This window comes from Falco peregrinus, chromosome W (genome assembly GCF_023634155.1).
Source record: "Falco peregrinus isolate bFalPer1 chromosome W, bFalPer1.pri, whole genome shotgun sequence".
NCBI lineage: Eukaryota > Metazoa > Chordata > Aves > Falconiformes > Falconidae > Falco > Falco peregrinus.
Window position 1 is genome coordinate 6,316,485 of NC_073743.1, and position 25,928 is coordinate 6,342,412.

The 25,928-nt window shown below is 40.3% G+C and overlaps 1 protein-coding gene across 2 annotated transcripts in view; it reads right to left on the bottom strand.

The window, feature by feature from the left end:
- Positions 1-2,729: 2,729 nt before the first annotated feature.
- The window catches only part of LOC129783110 (polycomb group RING finger protein 3-like), an 83,522-nt gene continuing 60,323 nt past the window's right edge, over positions 2,730-25,928 (bottom strand). For both annotated transcript variants that reach the window (XM_055792819.1, XM_055792820.1), the window contains 2 exons: positions 23,327-23,407; positions 2,730-8,365 (listed from right to left, as the gene is read on the bottom strand). In XM_055792819.1, coding sequence (XP_055648794.1) covers positions 8,318-8,365; positions 23,327-23,407 — 129 coding nt within the window. In that variant the 3' untranslated portion in view covers positions 2,730-8,317. The remainder of the gene's footprint in view (positions 8,366-23,326; positions 23,408-25,928) is intronic.

The window sequence follows — 25,928 nt, forward strand, 5'->3', positions numbered from 1 at the left end:
AAACCAGCCTTGGATTAGGGCTATACAAGGGATGAGGCCTGGTTCTACCATTTAGCAGCTTCAGCACTTTACATTTACTAATTCAAAATACATTTTCTTTAACAGAGGGTGATTGAACACTGGAACAGTTTGCCCAGAGAGGTTTTGGAGTCTCCAGTCTTGGAGATATTCAAAACCTGACTAGACATGGCTCTGAGAAACCTCCTCTAGATGACTGTGCTTTGAACAGGGAATTGGAATAGAAGATCTCCAGCTGTTTCTTCCAACCTCAACCATTCTGTGAAGCATATGCCAATTAAGAATTCATGGCTTACTGTGGTGGGTTGACTTGGCTGGATGCCAGGTGCCCACCAAGCTGCTCTATCACTCTACTCAGCAAAGTGCGGGGAGGAGGGAGAAAATAAGATGGGAAACCCCCTTGTGGGTCAAGAAAAAAGGCAGTTTAATGAAGCAATAGCAGAAGTTGCATGTGTGGAAGCAAAGGAAAACAAAAGATGTTATTCTCTACTTTCCATCAGCAGGTGATGTTTGGCCACTGACCCAGGAAGCAGGGCTTCGGTACATGTAGTGGCTGCTCTGGAAGACAAATGTTGTAAAAAAGTAATGATGTCCCCACTTCCTCCTCCTTTCTCTTAGCTTTTATATCTGAGCACAACGTCATATGGTATAGAATATCCCATTGGCCACTTTGTATCAGCTGTCCTGGCTACATCTCCTCCCAAGATCTTGCCCACTCCCAGCCTACTGGTGAGGTGGTGGTGGTGGTGAGGTTGGAGAGAGAGCCTGGATGCTGTGTGAGCACTGCTCAGCAGTAGTCAAAACACTGGTGTGTTAGCACCACCTTTCTAGCTACCAATACAAAGCACAGCACTGTGAGGGCTGCTATGGGGCTCAACCAGAGACAATACACATACACACTGTATATCATTACATTCTTCTATCCGAACATGTTGGGTCACAGATAGAATTTGTTATAGTCTCAGCATCATACAGGAGATGGATAAAATAAAATATATAATTATACTACTACAAAACAGAACATTTCTAGCATTATTTTTTTCTGAATTCTTGAAATTCACTAAAAAAAGCACAGTGGGAAAAAGCAAGCTGAACCAGAATTGTGCCCAACTAATTCAGACAGATAAACAACAGTAGAAAGGACAGGGGAAATGTCAGAACCACTAATAATGAGAACATGTAAGATTTACAATTTGCATTGTTTGATCTGACAGTAGAATTAGTGCTAATGGTTATCCACTTTAAATGAATATTTATAAATACAGTGGCCTTCCTCTGTTAGATCTCATGTCAGTATTTCAATGAACCAATCAGTGGCAATCTGTGGCATCTCCTTGGGATGATTATACGTGGCTATTATTGGTGTGAGAACTGTGTGTAAGAACAAAGCTCTGACTTTGAAGCAATCAAAAACTCTTGACAATTCCTAACTTATTAGCAGGAAAAGAACCCTTCTGCATTCCTCAATACAAAGAGCAATAGAATAGCCTGTAAATTCACAGTACTATAGAAAGATACTGCAAGATCACCCTCTCCCAAGTTCATCAGGGACAACTATGCTCTCTCCCTCCCTATTCAAAAGAGAAAAGGCAGAATCCGGGTTGGTATGCTTTTCAATTTGACATATGTCCAAAAGTGTCATGGTCCAGTGTACCCCTCTGCATCAGCATCATTAGATAAGAGCAAAACTTAAAAGTAACATGCATGGGTAGGGAAAATAGCTTTTCGGGTTTTCAGTAAGGCTTTTGATACTGTCCATCAGAGCATCCTTCTGGACAAGTTGTCCAACCGTGAGATAAGCAGGTTCGCAGTGCACTGGGTGAAGAACTAGCTGAACATCAAGATTCAGAGGGTTGTATTGAATGGGGCTACATCTGGCTGGCAACCAGTCCCCAGCGGTGTTCCTCAGGACTCAATTCTAGGGCCAATTCTGTTCAATATATTTATCAACAATCTGAATGCAGGAGTTGAATACACCATTAGCAAGTTCGCTGATGATATCAAACTGGGAGGTGCTATTGACTTGCTTGAGGGGCAAGATGCCATGCAGAGGGACCTAGATAGATTGGAGCACTGGGAAATCATTAATAGCATGAAATTTAACAAGTCAAAATGTCAGATTCTGCACCTAGGATAGAGTAACGCCAGGCACAAGTATAAATTGGGAGAGGAGTGGCTGGAGAGCAGCCCTGCAGAAAGGGATCTGGGGGTGCTGGTTGACAGCAGGCTCAATATGAGTCAGCAGTGTGCTCTGGCAGCCAAGAGAGCAAACCGCATCCTGGGGTGCATTACACACAGTGTAAACAGTCAGCCAAAAGAGGTCATTAACCAACTGTATTCAGCACTGATGCAGCCTCACCTTGAATAATGTGTGCAGTTCTATTCTATATTCTACTCTATTTATACTCACAAATACCTGAAAATAATAAAGTACCTACTTCCTGTCCCCCCAACATGTTAATTAACTGATAGGCAATTACGGCCACACATTTGGCACAGACATTTCAGCATCATATGTCAAAAAGTACTCTTTTGGGCCATGCCAACATCTCAACTGAGTAAGATGGGAATAAGGATTGATTATAGAACCACGTATGTCATTATTGTTCCAGTCAGACTCTGTTTTGCTTAAGAACATAAAGGACTAGCTCGCATAATATAGTACAGGGGTGGGGGGATGGAATGGAACAACTACCACCAGCCTGGCAGGATTTCAGTTAGTTTTTTTACTTTTATTAATAAGCATATATTATTTGGCAAAACACTGGATACAAGCATCACTATTGTAAAATCAGAACATCAAGCAATAATCCTAAAAGGCTTCTTCACACCAAAACTAGCCACCAATAGTACAAAATTCACACAGAAAACAGTATTAAAAAAGTAATCTCTCAAGTGAAACTAAGTCAAAAATATGGTATTACACTGTGATAGTTTCAGTATCTTTATTATGCCACATTTTGAGGATAAAGGCTCAGTGATTGTACTGGTTTATTGCCCTTTAACCTTAATGTTGTTGCAGAAAAAGAACAAACTCTTTTTGTCCAATTAAATTACTTGGATAAAGGAACTTTATTAAACCAATGCTTTTTAAGTTAAAAGATACAGAAACATCAGTCCATCCTTCAAAAGTTAGGACTCTATCTTGCAGACACACATTTAAGCAATTTTTTCCACATGAATAATTCCACTGCTTTCAGTGGAATCATTTAGGTTAAGTAATAAAGCTACCACTGTAAGAGTTTGCAGAATTGGCCTTTTAGCCCATCTTGCAGTCCGCCCTCAGCAGATCATGGTGGCTTCAAAAGGTTTCCAAGAAGCCTTGAGGATCCACTCAAGTGTCTCAAACAACCAGAACAGTTTTAAATTTATGTATAGACATATCAAACTCCATTGTAAAAATATGACTGTTGGGTTCCCACAAAAAGCAGGTACCTAGAGTGTCCATACATGATTACAGATTTTGATGAAAGCAGACATTAAAGTATTTTTCCATGCTGATGTTAGGCACCTTAATGCTCTCTCTGCACCTTTAAAAGCATCAGAAGTCAATACCTCTCAATTATAGTTAAGTGAAACTTATGCAAAGATGCTATTATGTATGACATTTTTTTCTTGTTATTAATTTCAGGCAGAAAACCTGAAGCATAGATTGTATTAACATATCCGGTGAAATGTCCAAACTGAATCAATTACCTGAGGAAATACAGAAACTAGATTTTTCTGTAAAATTCAGCCTTATGTACTAAATACATTTCTTAAGTACTGCTGAGAAAATGCATTTATTAAGATTAATGTGTTATTGCACAGACTAGTTGGCTCTTTCCAATTATACTTAACTCAATGGTAAGATTCATATAATTGAAAAATAGGCTAGCTGTATAGTTCCATTTACCATCCAGTAGGAAAAAAAGTGAATCCCCTAAGACTAATTATACCATTAAAACAGTAGAGCCAGATAAGATTTCAAAGGCTCATAGTCTATTGAAAAAAATAGTACCATCATAAATGTAGTCTCATTTTTTAAGTCCCACATTCCCAGAGGTGACAGTGTTGTGTACATTATTGCACAACTAATAAAAATAAATATTCTTAGGTTAGATGATGCACAAAGATACCAGACATAACAATGGCACAAATAAATTTTGGATAGGCTGCATCTTTTGCATATTACTTTCACAATTCACATTGAAGTTTCTTGCTAGATCATCCATTTTAAAATATTGCTGATGGGTAGTTCTTGCACTTAAAGATTTTACAAGCCCATAAAATTCCAAACTTCATTCTTAAAAAAAACAGAGCCCCCAACAAACAACAAATTAAAATCCCAAGCAAACCCCAGTAAACATATATATGAAAATCCCCATCTATGCTGCTTTTCAATTTAGAAGTAGATGCTACATATATAGTTTAAATATATGCCTTATAAAAGTATGTTTCTGACCCATTGCACAAAAGAACAAGCAAAGCTCTTTAGCCATACAAATAAAAGCCATTAAAACCCAATATAATAGGAAGAAGCTGTAAAACCATTCTAGTTTTATATGCCTACAAAAAAATCTGAACCTTTGAAACAAAAAATGATAAAACAGAATGCTTAATAAATATTTTTTATAAAGCTAGTTCTTCGAGGCTTTCAAATCTTATTTAAATTGAATATTATATACTTTCTGTGAATTACCCATTTTTTATAAAAACTGTGTTTAGTGAGACTCTGTGTCCTGGTTGTGGCTGGAATAGAGTTAATTTTCTTCTTAGTAGTTAGTACAGGGCTGTGTTTTGGCTCTGATGTGAGAACAGTGTTGATAACTGCACTGGTGTTTTTAGTTGTTGCTGGGTAATGTTTATACTAAGTCAAGGACTTTTCTGTTTCAGGGCCTTGCCAGTGAGAAGGCTGGAGGGGCAAAAGAAATTGGGAGGGGACACAGCCAGGTCAGCTGACCTGAACCAGCCAGAGGTATCCCATACCATGGGATGTCATGCTTGGTATATAAACTTGGAGGGTTAGCCAGGGCCTGCAGATCAGGGACTGGCTGGGCATTGGTCAGCAGGTGGTGAGCAATTGTACTGTGCATAATTTGTTTTTCTTTCTCCCTTTCCCTTTGGATTTTATCCTTTCCCCCCATCTTTTCATTATAACTGTTAGTTATTGTTATTGTTCTTTCATTTTAATTCAGTTTATATTATTAGATTGTTCTTATCTCAATCCTCAAATTTTACATTCCTTTCCGATTCTCCTCCCCACCCCTATGGGTGAAGGGGCAGCGAGTGAGCAGCTGCATGGTGCTTGGTTGCTGGCCAGGGTTAAACCACAACAGTCAGACAGCCAAAACCAGGACATGGAACATGGGATAATTTAGTCTCATTGCTGCTGAGGATAATGCTACAAGATACCTTTTTACCACGATTATTTACCAGCGTAAGTGGCTGTAAAAATTACTTCACATTAATGCTTTTTTCATTAAGATCAAAATAAATTAATCATGACTTCATTAGGATTTAAAAAATAGCTATACTGAACCCAACTTTCAGATTTAAGTTTAAAAAAATTAAAGAGAGAAGTCCGTATTGTTTTAGCCAATATAATCTTGACATCAAACCAACTGTTCCTTAAGCTTCAAAGAAGTAAACTAGCACTTTGACCCTAAGGCTTGCCTCTGACTTGAATCCAATTGTAGTCTAGCCTCTCTATAAAGCTAGAAAGCAAACAAATGGTGCAGACACCATCCCATCCCATCCCTCCTGATGGGAAACGGTTTTTGTAATGACGATATCTATTGTGACATGATGCAAACAATAGGGTTGTGGTTTGTTTTGCTTTTAAAATTACTGCTGAGGTTTTATCAAATTAAACACTACAAAGAAGTTATGATTATGAGCAATTGCCAGCTATAGGTGTTAACAATGGCTACAGATGCATACCTATTATAAACAGATTTAAATATATTGATATAGCACTAACAAATTTGAGTGATTCCAAATGTAGTTACGTACTTGAAAACATATATTCTATACTATAGACTGTTAGAACAAGATTTAGAACTGTATGGCAGAGAGCTTCCTGAATTTACATTTGTATAATGCTAACCTCTTTCAGTTGTAGAGCTACACAGGGAAACACTAAAATCCCAATAAAGTTCAGCAGGACTGCATCAACATCTGATCTTACAATAAGGTTCCACAGTGTAAATATACTGAGATAGACCAATCATAAATATATTTATTAAACCCTTAGACTATAGCTGAACAAAAATAGAGACTAACTAGATCTCACCTGCCCTCTTCTGTCACTTCTATTAATGCTAAAAACAGATAAAAGCTAAATTGTAGGCAAGCAAGTCCAGAAACAGTAAAGCAAAACCAGAGCAAACTTCTAATTCCATTACATGCATATTCTCTAAGCCTTGATGTGAACAAGTCCTGTCTAAGTCAAGTGTTCAAATGTAGTGGTATCACATCATCATTTGCAGAGATGGCAGTACTCCACTGGCCTTATTGTGGCTCTCTTGACCATCCTCACAGTTCAGTAGACTTTTTCTTTCTCTTTGCATTTCTTTCAATTTCTTCACCATCCACCATCTATGGCCATAAATGAAAACAAGGGCCCCATTTCTTAAGACAAACAAGTGAACTTAGAGCTTCCCTCTGGCAACAGCAGAACTAGGTAAAGAAGAACTGAAAAGTTCAATTAAGAAAAGCATGGGAGATGTACAGAGCAATGCGGTGCATGGAAAACTCAAGATGCAGTAGGATTTAGAATACTTGAATAAACCTCTTATGAGATCAACCTCCTTTTATCAAGTAACATTAAGCAATGCTTTCTTGCAAAGTACGGGAACATAGCTGGAAGAAGCAGGACAGTGCTAATAGGCATACTGATTTTCCTAGCCATTGATATTTTATGAAAGAATAAAGTGTTTGATATAACTGCCATTTTTAGCAGACAGGAAAACTCAAAGAGTTAAAAATTATTAGCAACTGCCAATAATACTGCTCATCTTTTCAGTTACTTAAGACTCCATGTCAGACACACTCACATCCGTGCTATATAGTGTTGTGCAGCATACAGCTTGCAGAAGTCACTTTCAGCTACTACCACATTTTTATGAAGCTATTTTAAAAAGCCTTTCAATCAGTGTAGTCAACACTGCTAAGCACTACTGAAGGTGGATTCTCTAAGGTGTGTGCATGTCTGTACATAGACACACATACAGTAGTTTGCATCTCTCAGGGCTTGACACAAGCAAAATTATCAGGGAAAGCCAGACGGTGCCCCTGTAATCTATTTATCTTTGAGGTCAGATTAGTAATTGAGCTATAAACAGCTATGGTTTCACATAGAAAACAGCAAAAGAAACACAGAATTGATTTGCAGTTAACTGAAGAATTTTTAGCTAGTGAAATGGAAACTTTTGCAACATCAACAAAAGGTGCTCAACAGCCATAGTTTTAACAGCTAATCAAATAGCAAATACTCTCTAAAGTAAAATCTGATTTTTTCAAGCCCCAATTATATGACATATTTGCTTTAAAACAATTTCACAAGTTCAGCACTTATGAATATTTGTTATGATTGGATGTAATTTATGCCATGGCAAAATATTAAGGCATATTTTTAAAAGTCAATAGAACTCATTTAAAATCAACATGCAAAGGAGGGATATTAAAATATTACTGAAATAAAAAATAAAGAACAATCACTGTGCAAAACTAATGAAGTAATTGGATCTCCAGGCTTTTAGGAAGTTTTTAATGCAGCATAATAAATATCACCAGTCACTGTACCATTAGGTATGTTCAATGCTCTATAGAATGGCTTGATTAAAGCTGACATAATTGGACATACTACATAAAACAAGAACAACTCAGAAAAACATACTGAAACAAGTTGAAAATTTTAAAGACAAAAATAAGTAAATTTAGTAATTTGGTGTTAAAAGCAACATTTTAAATCTTTCCTGCACCATTTTAACTTATTTTTGTGTAACTACAAATAGATGAATCAGGCTGAGCTCCATGGAACCGTTAAGTGTTTTCATTGCTTGTAAACTCAGTGTTTGTAGAATCCTATTGAGTTGTGATTTATTTCATTTGTACAAAAATAAATATATATATATTTGTCAAAAAAATCCATGTAGCACATCCCTAGAAATATTCAGAAGGACAACCTGCTACAGAAGCACTACAATGTTCCAAAATGATTCTGCTGGTTTGTGTCACATGAGAGTTAAGTGCTGCACTAAGGTGCCAGATGATAGTCTCTGCAAAAAAAACTGTCCAGAAGGACAATAAAGTTCTCCTACAGTAAGTCCATTTTGGGTCTGTAATGTAGCAGTAGAGGTGCTTTCTGCAAGACAGAACCATCAGACAGGTTAAGGAGCAAAACCAAAATGAATTAATATACTTTATAAATAAAACTTATCTGTTTCATAAATTAAGGCTTAGAGAGGCTATCAACGTAGCTATGTTCCAGAATTTTACCAATTTTGATAAAAGCTAACTAACACTAGAAATGACCATCTAGAATAGGACCTGTTCCCAGCAGGAGCCAGTCACAGACCCTTGGGGAAGGGCATAGGATCAGGTAAATAGCAATAGTCTCCAGAATGCTCCCCAATCTCAAACAATTCAGGAATTTCCAAAGCCAGTAGAGCTTTGTATTAATTAATAGTCCTCACCCAATAATTCTTCTGTGAATTTACCCATTGCTTTTTTAAAGCTATGTAAACTTTTAACACCTACAACATCCTGCAGTACAGAGTTCTTCAGTTCAAGTTTACACAATGTAAAGAATGGTCATAAAAGCCTCTTCTGCGGGAGTTTGTGTGAATTGGCTTTTCAGGTACTTATGTGCATGGATGGAGCAATAGTGACCTGAAAAGAGCAGGACAAAGAGAGGATAAGTACATGCTGAGAATCACAGAATGACTGAGGTTGGAAGTGACTTTTGGAGGTAATCTTGTCCAACCCCACTGCTCAAGCAGGGCCACCTAGAGCCAGTTGCCCAGGACTATGTCCAGATGACTTTTGAATATCTCCAAGGAGGGAGACTCCACAACATCCCTGGACAGCCCCTTCCAGTACTGTCACCCTCACAGGAAAAAAAAGTGTTTCCTTATGTTCAGGTGTGACCTCCCATGTTTCAGTTTGTGCCCATTGCCTCTTGTCCTGTCACTGAGCACCAATGAAAAGAGCCTGGCTCTGTCTTCTTTGCACCCTCCATTCAGGTATTTATATACATTGATGAGATCCCCTCTGAGCCTTCTCTTCTCTAGGCTAAACAGTCCCAGTTCTCTCAGCCTTTCCTCATAGGAGAGATATTCTAGTCCCTTAATCATCTTTGTGGCCTTGTGCTGGACTCTCTCCAGTATATCCATGTCTCTCTTGTAGTGAGGAGCCAAAAAATAGACACATGACTCCAGGTGTGGCCTCACCAGTGCTGAGTAGAAGGGAAGGATCACCTCCCTCAACTTGCTGGCAATACTTTGCCTGATACATCCCAGGACACCATCAGCTTTCTTAGCTGCAAGGGCACGTTGCCAGCTCATGTTCAACCTGGTATCCACCAGGATCCCTATGTCCTTTTCTGCCAAGCTGCTTTCCAGTTGGGTGGCCCCCAGCATATATTGGTGCATGGGGTTTTTCTTCCCCAGGTGCAGGACTTTGCACTTTCCCTTGTTGAACTTCATGAACATCATGAAGTTAGTGTGTGAATATCTCCCAAGGACCAATAAACTCCTGAAACTAGCAGTCCTGTTGAACCCTTGTAGGGGAACCTGATAAACACAGACCACCAAGGGTCTGCTTAACGCCAAGGCCATGAGCAAACACCAGCATTAATAATGGGCTGCACAACTCAGACCACATCCAAGAAAGCAATGGCTGCTACATGTACATGAAAACTAAAGGATTATATATACACCTGAATAGACAAGGGACCACTAAGGGAACTTCCTAAACACCTATCTGAAAGCCACTAGCATGTCAGTATGACAGTCTACTTCTTAGCAGACAAATGGGGTTGGCCTCCCTACTGTTGCTCCAATCCAATAATTACAAGCACATGTGCACAAGTGAATTATGTTAAATAACTGTACTGTGTGACTAATTATCTACTGGATGGAGTTAGTTTTCTTCATAGCAGCTCTTATAGTGCTACCTTTTGGATTTGCAAACAAAATGGTGTTGATAACACATCCACGTTTTAGTTATTGCTGAACAGTGCTTGCATAGCATCAAGGCCTTATCTTTCTCACACTGCCTCATCAGCAAGTAGGCTAGGGGTACACAAGAAGTTGGAAGGGGATTCAATAAAAGCTGTGGGAAAGGAGGAGGAGGGGGCGATTGGTGATATTTGGATCATTATGCATGAGGAAGCCCCTGCTTTCCTGGAAATGGCTAAACAGCTGCTTGCCTACAGGAAGAAATGAATGAATTCCTTAGTTTGCTCTGCTTGCATACACAGCTTTGCTTTACCCATTGAACTCTATCTCAATCCACAGTTTTTCTTACTTTTACTGTTCCAATTCTCTCTTCCATCTTCCTGGAAGGGAATGAACAAGTGGCTGTGTGGTGCCTAGTTGCCTATTGGGATTAAACCACAACACACAGAATTCTTCCAAGCAGGTGCTCAAACAGACCAAAGCTTGCTCTCCTGAAGTCCAGGGATGCAATTCTGTCATTTACCTTGTTCCTTTCTTTCAACACAGGCCCTGGCTGCCCCCTTCCTCATTGCAACTACAGATTCAGATTTTTGCATCTCTACAGTCTTCGAGAAAAATATCTTATCAATCTCCTTTTCATCACCTTTGATACCATGCAGTCTGCTGACCTCTTCTCTGCAGCTCCTTTACTTCACAGCAGAGATTCTCCTCCAACACACATCTTCAGGCAAGGGCACCATCTCCTCCTACTCCATCCTTAGGTACTCCCTACAGCCAAAGGCCTGGAGAGATGCATCTTCCTCTGGAGCTCGGTCTTAGTCAAGACCACTTAGATTCCAGGGAAAGTTGCTCTAATTAGTGCTAGGGACCATGACCCAAAGCACATCATTGCTGAACACATATAAACTACCCTCAGCAGAGGGTCTAACCAATTTCTACATACTATAACAAATATTATATCTGCTCACTACTCCTATTAGTGCTAAGCCCAGCAGTTATATAGGCTTCTTCCTAGCACTTGCTTTAAGTGTGATTGACTGTTCCAAATCAGGAGTCAGCTGCAACAAAAGCTCAAAGCACCCTTTGATCAAGAACATCTGACAGAGCTTATTAACTGCTGCTAGAACCACACTCTTCTGTAGGTATCTTTTCCCAGCAACATCAGGTACCCTGAAGTTCTTCAAGGGGTTCCTAAAAGACCCCTGACAATCTCAGAAGTTGTTCCTGTTCCCTGAAAATTTAGATGATCTAAAAGCAGAGCCCAGAAACCACTGTATCAAACTTCTGTATCTGTTGGATGCTTCTGTTAGCTGCACTAAGCCAGGAGAAGATGGAGAATGCTTTATGAACAAATGTGGAGTTTCTCAAATGCTGGCAGGACTTGATATCTATCATGTACTGACTGCCCTTTCCTGATGGGGTACAAGTAGTATCCCTGGCAGAAATAAGGATGAATCAGGTTCCTTGAACAGTGGATGAATTATGACTGGATAATGGAACATGGATTCTTAATTTTTATAGTGATATTTTGTAGAAATATAAAGGAATACAGGAAGCAGAGAAAGGCTGGTATAAAGATTCAAGAGAACAAGCACAAATTTTAACTGAAATAGATAAAGAATTCTGGAAACAACAGGTCCCAGGAGTATGGCAGAAAACAATCCTACAGTGTGAAAAAAAGAAAAGACCAAGAGGAAACAGTGGGACTTTCAGTTTGCCCCCCTTATACAATATCCATATCCTAAAAACTCTAGGACTGCTCTGGGATAAATCATTAAAGAGTATTTAGAACAAGGTGTTTTGTGGGAAATTATAAACCCACATATGTCAGGGTGCAGTGAGGGCCATCTTCTCCCTAAGGAATGAGAAGCCAAATACAATAACAAACCCAGCAGGGCAGGGGCTTTGCTGGCCAGAGACCTCACAGTACCCGAGCAAGGTGAGCAGGGTAGACCCAGGGATGGTAAACAGGTTCAACTAAGAGTCTAGATCATCAGTCAAGTTCATGATGATGATGCAAGTTCAAGATCAAGCCAAGAAGTCAATCTGCAGGTTAATGTCAAGATCAGGTCTGATGAGAGTAAACAGAGTCAGACAGTGATCACCAAGTAGGTCCATAGTGATGAGGCAAGGCCAAGGACAGACTAGGAAATCAGTCTGCAGGTCAGGGTCCAGATCAGCGGGGTCTATGGTCAAGCACAGCTGTGGCTGAGCTGGAGTCTAGTATTCCTATGACATAGCTCAGGCAGGGACTGAAGGCCCAGGTCTGAGCTGAACTGGGGCTCCTGGGCAGAGGATGTAGAGGCCCCAAGTAAAGCTGGTCAGGGCTGTTAAGACCTATTAGTGCCCTCAGGGGCCTAACAATATAATTCTCCATTATGGCCTGTTAAAAAAGTTGATAAAAATCCTGGAGAATGATGGTAGGCTACTGTCAGATAAATAAGTTCATTCTGAGGATGGCTCCTATTGTAGCATGCATGCCTGAGATTATTGCTAATTTACAAGAAAATAACAAGTGGTTTTCAGTTATAATATGTTTCATTGCCATCTGACTTACTGAAGAATCAGTTTAGAGGTTTGCTTTCACATTTAGAGACAAATGATATACCTTTACTTAGGTACTGCAGGGGGTTTACAAAGCAGAAACATTATGCGGATGATATTCTAGTGATTGGAGCTACAGAAGTGTAAAACACAAGTATCTGAAATTTAAGATTAACAGACCAAACAGGATTTAAAGTCAATTTGAATAAGGCCCAGTTAGGGCAACCCCAGGTAAACTACTTGGGAACTGTAATTGGGGAAAAAGAAAGTTTTGCTGGTATCAGGAGACCATTATGGAAATTACTGAGAAAGAATCAGGAATGAAACTGGAACAAGGAACATGATGCTTTAACTAAAATGAAAGAAGTTGCTTTAAAAAGCTCTGGCTGATTCTGTGGGAGCAGTACCATTACAAAAATAAAAAGTACATCATCTTCAGAGGGCAGAACAAAAATTATCTGGCTGTGAGAAAGACTGTTTAGTTTCTCCCCCTGTCCTGTTGAGGAGGGGGGCTGAGTGGCTGGGTGGGCATCTGACTGCTGGCCAAGGTTAATCCACCACACCAATTTATCAAGTTAATATTAATGAACTGGGGTTGGTAATGATGATGGTGTACTGTATGAGTATTACAAGAACCAGATCTAAACAAGGGGTGGATCCCAGTTGTGAACAAAGAGCAATTGCTCAGGAAAGAACAACTAGATATTGATGTGCATGTCCTTTAGAGAAACCTAGTAATAAACTAAAGTTGTGGTTCACTGACAAGAGTGCTAGATATGAGCAAGGAAAAAGAATAGTCCAATATGTTGCTGTTAATAGAATGGGAGAATAAATAGTAGGAAAACTAGAGAAAAGATGTACTGTGTTTGGTTGGGATGGAGTTAATTTTATTCATAGCAGCCTGTATGATGCTGTGTTTTGGATTTGTGACTAAAACAGTGTTGATGACACACCAATGTTTTGACTGTTGCTGAACAGTGCTAGCAGTGTCAAGGCTTTCTACCCACCCCCCACCCCCACTCCCCAGGAGTAGGCTACGGAAAGGCAAGAGGTTGGGAGGAGACACAGATGGCCCAAACTGACCAAAGGGATATTCCATACCATATAATATCATGCTCAGCAATAAAACTGGGGTAGCAGAAGAAGTTGGGGGGAGGGGTGTGTGTGTCTTCTAAGGTGACTTGCTTGGAGCCTGGCTAGGCATCATTCTACTTGTGGGAGGTGGTGAGTGATTTGCGTTTGCATCACTTGGTTTTTTTCTCTTTTCTTCACTTATTAAACTGTCTTTATCTGGACCCATGATTTCTCTTTTTTTTGCTGTTTTTATTCTCTCACCCATCTTGTTGACTGGGGGCTGAGTGGCTCTGTGGGTACTTAGTTGCTGGCCAGGGTAAACCCACAACAAAAGATTATCTCAAACAGCAGAAATATAGGCTACCACAGAAGTTATTAAAAGACACCAAACCTTTAAACAGAACCCATTATCTCTCTTTATCAGCAGTGATTATGTTAATAATGGAATAAAATACTAGACTTATGACTGGGAGAAAGGGGGATGGAAAGCAGACAATGGATGACCAATAGTGATGGAAGAAAACCAGAGGTTCATTTTACAATCTCAGAGAGGCAGTGGGGAAAAACATGTGTGTTAAAGCACGAGAGACTGAAAACAATACTGAGAAACAGTTTAGTGATCAAATAGATCAGTTGACTCAGAATAATTGCTGCAGTTTAAACCAGGAAAAAGGGAAAAAATAAGAAGACATGGATACCAGGGATGTCTGAAAGAAAGCAAAGTATCTTAGATTGTCATAATATGTTACATGAAGGAGTATAGGGCACTATAGTTCAAGGACTTTATATTTGGCCACAAATGAAGGAAGAAATTCAGCACATAATTAAAAAGTGCATGATACAAAAGCAAACTGTAATGATACAAAAGCAGACTAGTGAAATTAAGATGCCACCTCCATTGCATCAGAGAACCCTTGGAATCTGGCAAATACTGCAAATGGATTATATAGATAACTTCCATAAACTAAAAGAGGATATCTCCTTGTGTACTGGTTTTGGTCGGGTTAGAGTAAAATTTCTTCATAGAAGCTTGTACGGGGCTATGTTTTGAATTTGTGATGAAAACAGTGTTGATAATACAGGGATGTTTTAACTGTTGCTGAGCAGTGCTTCCAGTGTCAAGGCCCTTTCTGCTTTTCATACTGCCCCGCCAGCAAGTAGGCTGTGGGTGCACAAGCAGTTGGGAGGGGACACAGCCGGGACAGCTGACACCAACTGACCAAAGGGATATTCCATACCATATGACATTCTGCTCAGCAATAAAACAGAGTGGGTGGAGGTTGGCGGGGGCTGCTGTTGCTCGGGAACTGGCTGGACATTGGTCATTTGGTGGTGAGCAATTGCTTTCTTTTGCATCCATTTGTTTTTCTTGTTTTTCTTGGGGGGAGGTGTTTCCCTCTCTCTTTGTGTTTCTTCCCCCCCCCCCCCCCCCCTTTTTTTTTTTTTAATTATTAAACTGCCTTTATCTCAATCCATGAGTTTTCACACTTTACCCTTCCGATTCTCTCCCCCATCCCACTGTGGAGGGGAGTGAAAAAGTGGCTGTGTGGTGCTTAGCTGCAGGCTAGGTTAAACCATGTCACCTTGTCATCAGAGGTATCTTTTCAGGACGGGTTAAAACTTTTTCTTCTGAAAGGAACACAGCCTCTGTAACTGTAAAAATTCCATTTAAGGAAATTATATGTAGATATGGAACATCCACAGAGAAAGGATCAGATAAGGAGGGACTTTTGTAAGTGAAAGAACTCAAGCCTTAATGAGTAACCTGGGAATTAAAGACTGCATACATCCTACCACTCACAATCATCCAGAGTGGTAGAAATAATTATCAGGCTTGTAAAAATAGTCTAAAGAAAACTGTAGGACAATACCCACAATTATAGGCTGGAAAATTACCCTTGATATTAGTAGCTTTAAGGAACAGTGACAGATATAAATACTGGTTTAAAACTGTTCCATATAATATTTGCATAGCCTATGCTTTAGTGACCCCACACTCAAGACTGTAAGGGCCTCATCACCGTGAACTTCCCTGATGATCTAAGCTCTTAGATGAACCTGGCTATGATCTCTGGGTCTGCCTTACTTTGGTACTGTAGGGCTGTAGTCTGGCTAGGAAGACCCCGGCCTTGCTAGATGTTATTTGTGCACAGCTTCCTCATTCTTGTAGAGAGCAGCTAGCCCTAACTGCTCCCTGACATATAAATGGATTCATGTTTCTCAGATGTCTCCCTACAGGTGTAAATAAGTGTGGAATCAATCAAGGTTTTATCTCCCATAAAAGCCTCACAAACAAACTAATGAGGTAATAATGAGCTAAGCAGACAGAAAAATGACTGAACTGCCAGACTCAAACGGTTGTGATCAGCAGCATAAAATCCAGCTGGAGACCAGACATGAGTTGAGTACCGTAGGGTTTGATACTGTTGGCGAAGCATTCTTACTTCATCTACAGGAAGCATCAAGCTCGCAAACTGATCATGCTCGGAGACTTCAATCGTTCTGACATAGGCTGGAAAAGCAGCACAAGGTGTAAGCAGTTCAGGAGACTCTTGGTGTGCATCAAGAATAATTTCTTAATCCAGGTGATAGAAAATCCAACCACAGGAGATGGATTACTGGACCTCTTGCTCACCAAGAGATGAACTAATTAGAGAGGTCATGACTGGTAGCAGCCTGGCCTGCAGTGATCATGCCCTGGTGGGATTCACAATTTTGAGGGATATGGAACAGGTGAAGAGTAGAGTCAGGACCCTGAATTTTAGGAAAGCAAACTTTCAGTTGTTTAAGGAATTAGTGGATGGGACCCCCTGGTAAGATGCCCTCAGGGACAAAGATGCTGAACATAGCTGGCAGCTCTTCAAGAATATTTTACTTAGAGCACTCTCAAATCCCACGTGTAAGAAACCGGGCAATGAAGGCAGGAGACTAGCATGGCTGAGTAAGAACCTCCTGGTCAAACTAAAGTGTAAGAAGGAAATGCACAGGCAGTAGAACCAGAGACATTTATCCTGGGAAGAATATAGGAATGCTACCCATATGTGTAGGCATGGGATCAGGAAAGCTAAGGTGCAGTTGGATCTGAACTTGGCAAGGGATACAAAGAATAATAAGGGCTTCTACAGGTACATTGGCCAGAAAAGAAAGATTGAAGAAAATGTACAGCCCCTCATAAATAGGACAGGAGAACTGGTGATCAACATGGAGAAGAATGAGGTACTCAACAATTTTTTCCCCTCGGTTTCCAATAGTAACCTCTCTTCCCGTATCTCTCAAGCCCCTGAATCTCAAAGCAGGGACTGGGGGGAATGAAGTCACTCCCCATTGTAGGAGAAGATCCGGTTCAAGATCACCTGAGGAACCTAAACATACACAAGTCCATGGAACGCAACAAAATGCACCCCAGGGTCCTGAGGGAATTGTCTGATGTAGTTACCAAGCCAGTCTCCAACATATTTGAAAGGTCATGGCATTCAGGCGAAATCCCCATTGACTTAAAAAAATGACTGGAAAAATGGCCTGACTAATTTAGTGGCCTTCTCCGATGAAGAGACTGCATCAGTGGACAAAGGAAGAGCAACAGATATCATCTACCTGGACTTCTGTAATGCCTTTGATGCAGTCCCCCCCACATTCTTGCCTCAAAATTAGAGAGAAATGGGTTTGATAGATGGACTGCTAGGTGGAAAAGGAATTGGCTTGATGGCCATGCCCAAAGAGTTCTAGTCAACAGCTTGATGTCCAAGTGGAAACCAGGAACGAGTGGTATCCCTCAAGGGTCCATACTGGGACCAAAACTAATTAATATCTTCATCAATGACACAGTCAGTGGGATTGAGTGCACCCTCAGCAAGTCTGCGGACACCACCAAGCTGAGTGATGCAGTTGATTCACTAGAGGGAAGGGATGTCATCCAGAGGGAACTCAACAGGCTTGAGGAGCAGGCCCCTGCAGTGCAGACCTCACAGAGCTCAACAAGGCCAAGTGCAGGGCAGCAGAGGGACCAGCATGAAGAGTATGCTGGTATGTGACGGTAAAAGACCTTGTTGCAGCTTGATAGTTTGGAGAGTGCTGCAACAGCCCCCAATATAAGAAAGACATGGACCTGTTGAAGCAAGTCCAGAGGAGGCCCACAAAGATGATCAGAGGGCTGGAACACCTCTCCTATGTAAAGACAGGCTGAGAGAGTTGGGGTTGTTCATCCTGGAGAAGAGAAGGATCTGGGGAGACCTTATTGCAGCCTTTCAGTACCTAAAGGGGGCCTATAAGAAAGCTGGAGAGGGACTTTTTACAAGGACAAGTAGCCCTATGACCAGGGGCAACAGTTTTAAACTGAACATGAATAGGTTTAGATTAGATACAAGGAAGAATTTTTTTACAATGAGGGCAGTGAGACACTGGAACAGGTTGCCCAGAGTGTAAGAGACTGTGTCTGTGAGAATCACCATTGCCACAGCAGAGGTTTCTCTCAACATTAAGGCAGGAATCCCACCAGCTTATACCATGGAGCAATGGGGGGAGCTAATCCTGAGAAACTTAACCAAATCCCTGTGCATGTGCCCAAACCTGGGGTTGAGGGGATCGAGGGGCCTGGAGACCCCTGAGGACCACCTGATGGTATTGGGCACACACATTACCACTGGGTGGAAGGTGTGGTTAAGCAGAACAGCTTGTGGCAACCCTATAAAAGAACAGAACCAACCAACATCGGGTGGAACATTCCCCCACCGTTCTTGGAAACAAATCGGACTGTCAGGACGCCACAGCTCTGGGGTGGTAGCTATTGCTGTGAACTCTTTTATTCTTTCCTTTCTCTCTTTACCTCTCGCTCTCTCCTTTGCAATTGCAAATCTGTTGTCAGGCAAATAAAATTCCTTGGCTCTTGACTCCATGTTGAGCCTTAATTCTGTTCCTGAGAATACAAGCAGAACCTCGCTTCGGTCTTGGACTGGCATGTGACACCAGAGAAGTTGTGGATGCCCCATCATTGGAAGTGTTCAAGGCCAGGTTGGACATGGCTTTGAGCAAGCTGGTCTAGTGGAAGGTGTCCCTGCTTGTGGCAGGGAGGTTGGAACTAGAGGGTCTTTAAGGTCCCTTCCAACCCAAACCATCTATGATTCTATGAAGAGTGTCAGATCTTTACAGATTATCATGAGGCAAGACCTGATAGGAAAAAGTGAATGCTTCCAAGAAGAGTCTCTGCTCAGTCCTGATTAGGCTTTGAGCTGTAGGAGGGTTTGCAGCATCCTTGTTGGATTCACTGAGCAATAACCTGTGACTCATGGACTACCAAAGGAGAGGAAGAGAAGTGACCTTGTAGCCTAGGAAACATGGCATTGCTTTTGCTAACAAGGCCACAAATTCGATATAGGCCTCACTTGTCATTTTTGCTTGTTTGGAACTTTATTTTTGTCTGTTTAACTGGAGTAGCCCGTAATTATTACAATAAAATTTTGTATGACTGGATAGCTAATCTGTGACCTAACTCATCTTTGTCTTGCTTAGCTTGGTCTAACTATTTAATGTAATAACAACAGTTTAAGAGACTTGGATTAAGACTCCTTTTAGAGCTCTAACATATTTAAGTGTTAACAACTCAGGATTTGGGTCCACCCAGGCTGGGGGATCACAGTTAAAGCTTTGTAAAAATGCTCTAAAGTTATAAAAACCTTACAACCTTTGTAGTTTTATTTACAGGATAATGCTCAAAGAAACAATTTGAATAGAAGCAGCCAGAACTAGTGACAGAATTGTTGATTTCAGTAATATTTTTTTAAGAAAATATGCAAATATAAAAGGAATTGGGGAGAGGTATCAAAGAAGAAAGGAAAAAGAAAGAAAGATTTGAAACAGAGGGGAAACAATACTAACAGGTTGAGATAATTGTGGGTTACATGTGTATATACCAAGGTCTGAAAGAGGATAATATATAATGAATAGTGAAATATTATGGTTGAGTCAGAATAGAAGTAACACTGAAGTGAGATACTTATCTATGCCAGGTATTGGAGGTTACTTATATCTAATAATTAGAACTTAATCACTAAACCCAGCATTTCTGTAAGAGTAAAAAATAAGAAAGAATGGTAGAAGACTATACATGAATGTGATGACTGCTTATGTGAACAACTGTGTAATTTCTCCTCTGCTATTTCTCTTTTTCTCCTCCCCCAACTATTTAGTTGCCTGTGTTCCAAGAATCAAAAGCCCAGCTCTGATGCTACACAGCTGCATAACCTTGGGACACATCTGAGAAAATCACTAAGTTATGAGAGAACCTGCAAGAATAAATATATGAAGGGGAAAAGCATGGTGAGGCTAGCTGAGAACTTTGGGTCAGATCAAGCCACTAATATCAACGGTGAAAGCTAGATGAAACTGGTTTGATCGTTACAATCATGTGTTAACTTTTTCAGTAGTGACCAGGAATATCACTGTTCATGTACTGGTGCTACATTAGGTGACAATTATATTAGGATACCTAACAAGATACTGTAAAATGTACATGCTTAATAGAATTGGGAAAGATCTACTGTAAATATAATCTTACTCATGATAAAAGAGAACATATTGGTTAACAAAACAATTATATAAGGAATGAGAAACATTTCATCACTGTCACATGTTATAAGAAGATATCGGGTAAAAAGTTTTAAGGGATAAGACTTTAAGGAAATATTAGTATATCTCTTAAGGCACCCTGTTGTATGGTTAATCACATTTGAATGGATAGTTTTATTAATTTTGATAATCATAGAATAAAAATATTTATGCTTATAATTATACAGCTAATGAAATATCATGTAATTATGTAAACTGAATGAAAATTGCCAATACCATAAGTTTAACTTGGGTATCAACAGGAAAAGTGTCATAAAAGACTGTTTGAACACCTACCTAGAAGCCACTGGCATGTCAATATGACATACTGCTTCTGAGTATACAGCTGGGGTTGGTCTCCCTGCTGTTTCTCCAACTAGGTAACTGACCAAGTGTGTGAAGGAATAAATCAATATACCATATAAAGTTATCTCCTACTAATAATAGCCTGATGAAACCAAACTGAGTGAGGAAGCAGACACTTTGCAAGGGAGAGCCACCCTGCAGGAAGACCTGGATAGTCTGGAAGAGTGGACTAACGAGAACCTTATGAAATTCAATGAAGACAAACATAAGGTCTTGCACCTGGGAAAACGTAATCCAGGAGTGCAGCAAAGGCAGGGATCTACCTGACTGGGGAGCAGCTCTGTGGAAAGGGACTTGGGGGTCCTGGTGGACAACAAGCTCAATATGAGCGAACAGTGTGCTGCTGCAGCAAAGAAAGCCAACAGGATGCTGGGTTGCATCAACAAGGGTGTCACCAGCAGAGATAAAGAAGTCATTATCCCACTCTACTCAGCGCTTGTCAGGCTGCACCTGGAATACTATGTTCTGTTTTGGTCCCCGCTATGAAAAAAGATGTGGACAGGCTGGAGAGGGTCCAGAGAAGGGCCACAAAGGTGATCAAAGGACTGGGAAGTCTGCCATATGAGAAAAGGCTGAGAGAACTGGGTTTGTTCAGCCTTGAGAAAAGAAGGCTTAGGGGACAACTTATGACCATCTTCCAGTATTTAAAGGGTGGCTACAAAGAAGATGGAGACTCCCTTTTTACAAGGAGTCACATGGAAAAGAGGAGGGGTAATGGGTACAAGTTACTCCTGGGGAGATTATGACTGGACATAAGAGGAAAATTTTTCACAATGAGAACAATCAGCCATTGGAATAACGTCCCCAGGGAAGTGGTGGATTCCCCAACATTGGACACTTTTAAGATTTGGCTGGACAGGGTGCTGGGCCATCTTGTCTAGACCATGCTTTTGCCAAGAAAGGTTGGACAAGATGATCCTTGACATCCCTTCCAACCTGGTATTCTATGATTCCATGATTTATAAAACTTGTTATTAATGAATATTGGTTTTGATCTGTGTCTCTCCCAACTCAATCCCCTATCAGGGTAAATGGAATTTACAATAAAATCACTTCCTTTTGTACGTTCTGAACCTCATACCTATGAGTTTCACTTGATATCCTTTGTCTCTTTCACAGAATAAGACAGTTTACAGTTGCTGCCTTTTCCATGCCACTCGTGACTGTACCAGTCTTCATGGTATAGGTAAACAGTGGATTTATACAGAGACATGGCTGTGCTCATTTAGCTTGCTATTCTTTTCCTAATAATTTCTAGCATTTCATTTGGGTTTTTCTTGGACCATTACCGAGCCAATATCTTTATGTCTAACCCCAAAACCTGATTTCTGTTTAATGGCAGTCATCTCAGAGCCCACCGTTTTTATATGTAAAGTTCAGATACATGTTTTCCCCAGCATGCATCTCTACATTTACCCATATTGAACTTTAGGTACCATTTTATCACCTGGTCATCCAGTACCGTAAAGGCCTCCTGCAACCTTTCATCACCAACATTTATCTTTACTGTCTTGAATAACTATTGGTGCCAGTGTCACCTCACTATTTAACCTCTTTTCCAGGTCATTCATGAATATGTCATAACTGACCACAATCTCCTACCTTCTATTTCCCAATCTGAAATCAATTATTTCTTCATAGACAGATAAAAATTGCCTTCCTATTCTCAACCATCCCTTCTATTTATGCATCAAAAGGTATTACATCTTTCTACCACAGTATTATCCTGGGAACTTGTGTTGCGTTGCATGTCCATTATGAACACTAACCCCTCTTCAAAGTTATCACTCCCAAACTGCATACACCCTGATTCTCTAGATGTGACTTGTTTCCTAGATGTTCAACTTGACATTTCATGACACTTAGAGCCATTTTATTTGGGTAGCCATAAATAACCTGTGATAATTTATGGTCAATATGAATACACCATCATTTACTATTCAGCTCTAAGGTTTTTTGTGTGGAGTTTTGGTTTTGTTTTGTTTAAAGAAACTAATATCAGTAACCAAGAGACCCACTCAGCTGCTTTCCCCAGCCTTGTTTATGCCTACTAAATATTGCTACGAGTCTCTTGAACTGAACTAGGGAGCAAAGTTAATTCATCCACCTCCTTTAATGAGTATATTCAGGCTCTTGCTTCCAAACTACAGAATATGAATGTATTGAATATTTGTCTGTTCTGCACTGTAACCAGTTTCATAATCTACACAGAGTAACATTAGTTGTATCTGACTGACATGGCTGAGAAAAATGTCCCTCTCAATGGCTTCAGCCTCCTTTACTTTACACATTTTTAATGACTATCAAATAGAGATCTGCCATCAACTTCCCCTTTTCCTTAGTGGCACATCTTACATTTCCCCCCATTTTTCTCATTTGAATTAAGAAAAATATCTGATTTCAAAGATAGTTTATTAGACATTTAAAAATATCTATTGTAATAATTTTGAAGTTATTGCAGTATAGCCCTGCATGATGTATGCTTTATGAACTTTGTTCTTTAGTTAGCTAATGATTTACATGGAACATGAAAATTTTGATGAAAAGCAGTTGTGTCATACCTTAAATCTCCATCTTGTAACAACTACAAACTTGAGTGTGTGGTCCTTGCCAAGAATCTCTTCATTGCATAATATATCCAGCTGACGTAAAAAGAAGCAATAATTAATTCAGTGAGACACACAACATGGCTTTGAAACGATACACTTCAGATAAGGCCCAATAAAAAGACCAAAAAACCCAGAACTCAATTCTCACGTAAAGACAGTCCTTTGACATGCTATGAAAATTGTTTACACAGTACCCAGCAACTAACTTCCTACTTTGAAAATAAATTATTAAAAGGCTATCCCCCACTTATACATCAATGTTTAGGGCTTTTTTTTTTTTTCAGACACTTTATAGAAAAATAAAAACAACTATAACTATATCAGCTTTGAAAGATCTTGATATTGGAAAAAGCAAGGGTATGGACTCATAAGCAAATGTGAGATTATGTGACCAGTCATCAGCTGAATTGCAATAGATGATCGTGCGCTTGATCTTAGCCTATTTGACTGCAAGGTGACGTGCACTGAAAGGGTAAGTCACCATGAAAGTAACATATGCTAACAGTACTGTACTACAACCTGAGAAAGCTAAGAATGTGTATGCAGTCCACTAACATGGCTTAGCTGACAGACAATAACTCAAACCAGGATTTGTCTATAGCATTCAACCAAGTGTTCACATCCTTAGGGCCTTCCTCCTCACTGGACATACCAATACACTGTTTCCACAAAAATGCTGTGTGCCCTTAAACGGGGAGGGATGACTCTAAAACACAAATACTGTTGAATGAACATTCTTACATTTCAATAAGAGCCAAGTAGGTTGTAAAACCAGAGATTGCTGCAGTGGAATAGTGAGTTTAAACACAAAAGTAAAAGGTGTAATTAGTAAGAAAGCAACCCAGATTTCTGAAAGGTATTAGAAATTTTAACACGGATTAATGGGCCAAACATAGGTGACGCACAGCTGGATCTACTACTCACCAAAAAGGAAGAACTTTCTGGGGACATTATAATCAATGGCAGCCTTGATTCTAGCAACCATGAAATAGCGAAGTTCAAGATCCTGAAAGAAGCGAGGAAATCAAGTAGCAGAGTAGAGATCCTGGACTTCAGTAGAGCAGAAATTTACTTTTTCAAGAAGCTGGTAAGTGGGATCCCATGAGAGACAGCTCTGAAGGGCAAAGAAGCTCAAGAGACGACAAGTCTTTACAGACAATGTCCTCCAAACACAAGAACGGTCCATCACGATACTCAGAAAAATGAGTAGATGTATCAGGAGACCAGCTTGGCTAAATAGGGAGCTCATGATAAAAAGGACATACACAGAAGGTGGAAGGGAGGACAAGCTACAAAGGAGAAATATAGAAACATTGCCTGGGTATACAAGGATAGTTTGGGGAAAGCCAAAGCTCAGCTGGAACTGAAGCTGGCAAGGGACATCACAGGTAACAAGAACTTCTATTGCTACATTATCAATAAAAGAATAAACAAGGGAAATGTAAACCCACTGCTGCATGGGGTGGACAATTGACTGCAGATAAGGTTGAGGTACTCAGTACCACCTTTGCCTTGGTTTTCACCAACAAGGTCTCCCAGGCTTTTTTGTGCCTAGAGACAGGGTTCAAGGAGAAGGTGAACTGCCAGTAGCAGAGGAGGATCGAGTCGGGGATCTATTGAGAAATTTCAGCCCATAATAGTCCATGGAACGAGATGGGATGCATCCAAGGGTGCCACAAGATTTTGCTGATGTCATTGTGAGGCCACACTATCATCACTGAAAGGTCACAAAGATCAGGGAAAGTACCCAATGACTAGAGAAATGTTGTACCCATCTCCAAAAAGGGCAAGAAAGACTATCTAGGGAACTAGATGCTGATCAGCCTCATTTTGGTGATCCCTAGGACAGTCATGAAGTGAGTTCTCTTGGAAACCATATCTGGGCAAAGGTAAAGGTAAATCCATGCCAGCTATTTCCCAGTCACCAAGGGAAAAAAATCATGCTTGACCAATCTGATTGCCTTCTTTAATGAAATAACTTGATCCATGGATAAGGAAAGAACAGTGGATGTTGTCAACCTTGACTTAAGCAAGGCTTTCAGCACCATCTTGCACAGCATCCTTGTATCCAAATTTGGACATTATAATCTGGATGGGTAGACTACCTGATGAGCGAACACCCAAGTGGATTGTCAGGCTCAGAGTAGCAGTTAATGGGTTGTACTCTAAGCAGAGGCCAGTGACATGTGGAGTATTGCAGGGGTCTATCCTGGGACCTGTACTGTTGAATATCTTTATCAGTGACCTAGAGGAGGAGACAGAATCCACCTCATCAAGCTTGTGGATTACACTGAACTGGGGGACTGCAGCTGACACACTTGAGGATGGAGCTGCCATTCAGAGGGAACCTAAACAGGCAAGAAAAATGGGCTGACAAGAACCTCATGAAACTTAACAAGAATAACAGCAAAGTCATGAGACATTACAAGCTGGGTAGCAGCTCTGTTGAAAAGGACCTGGGGGCCCTGGTTGAAAGTAAATTGAACATTAGTCAGCAGTGTGCTCTGGCAGTGATGAAGCCTAACAGGATACTGGAGTTTATAAACAGAAGAGC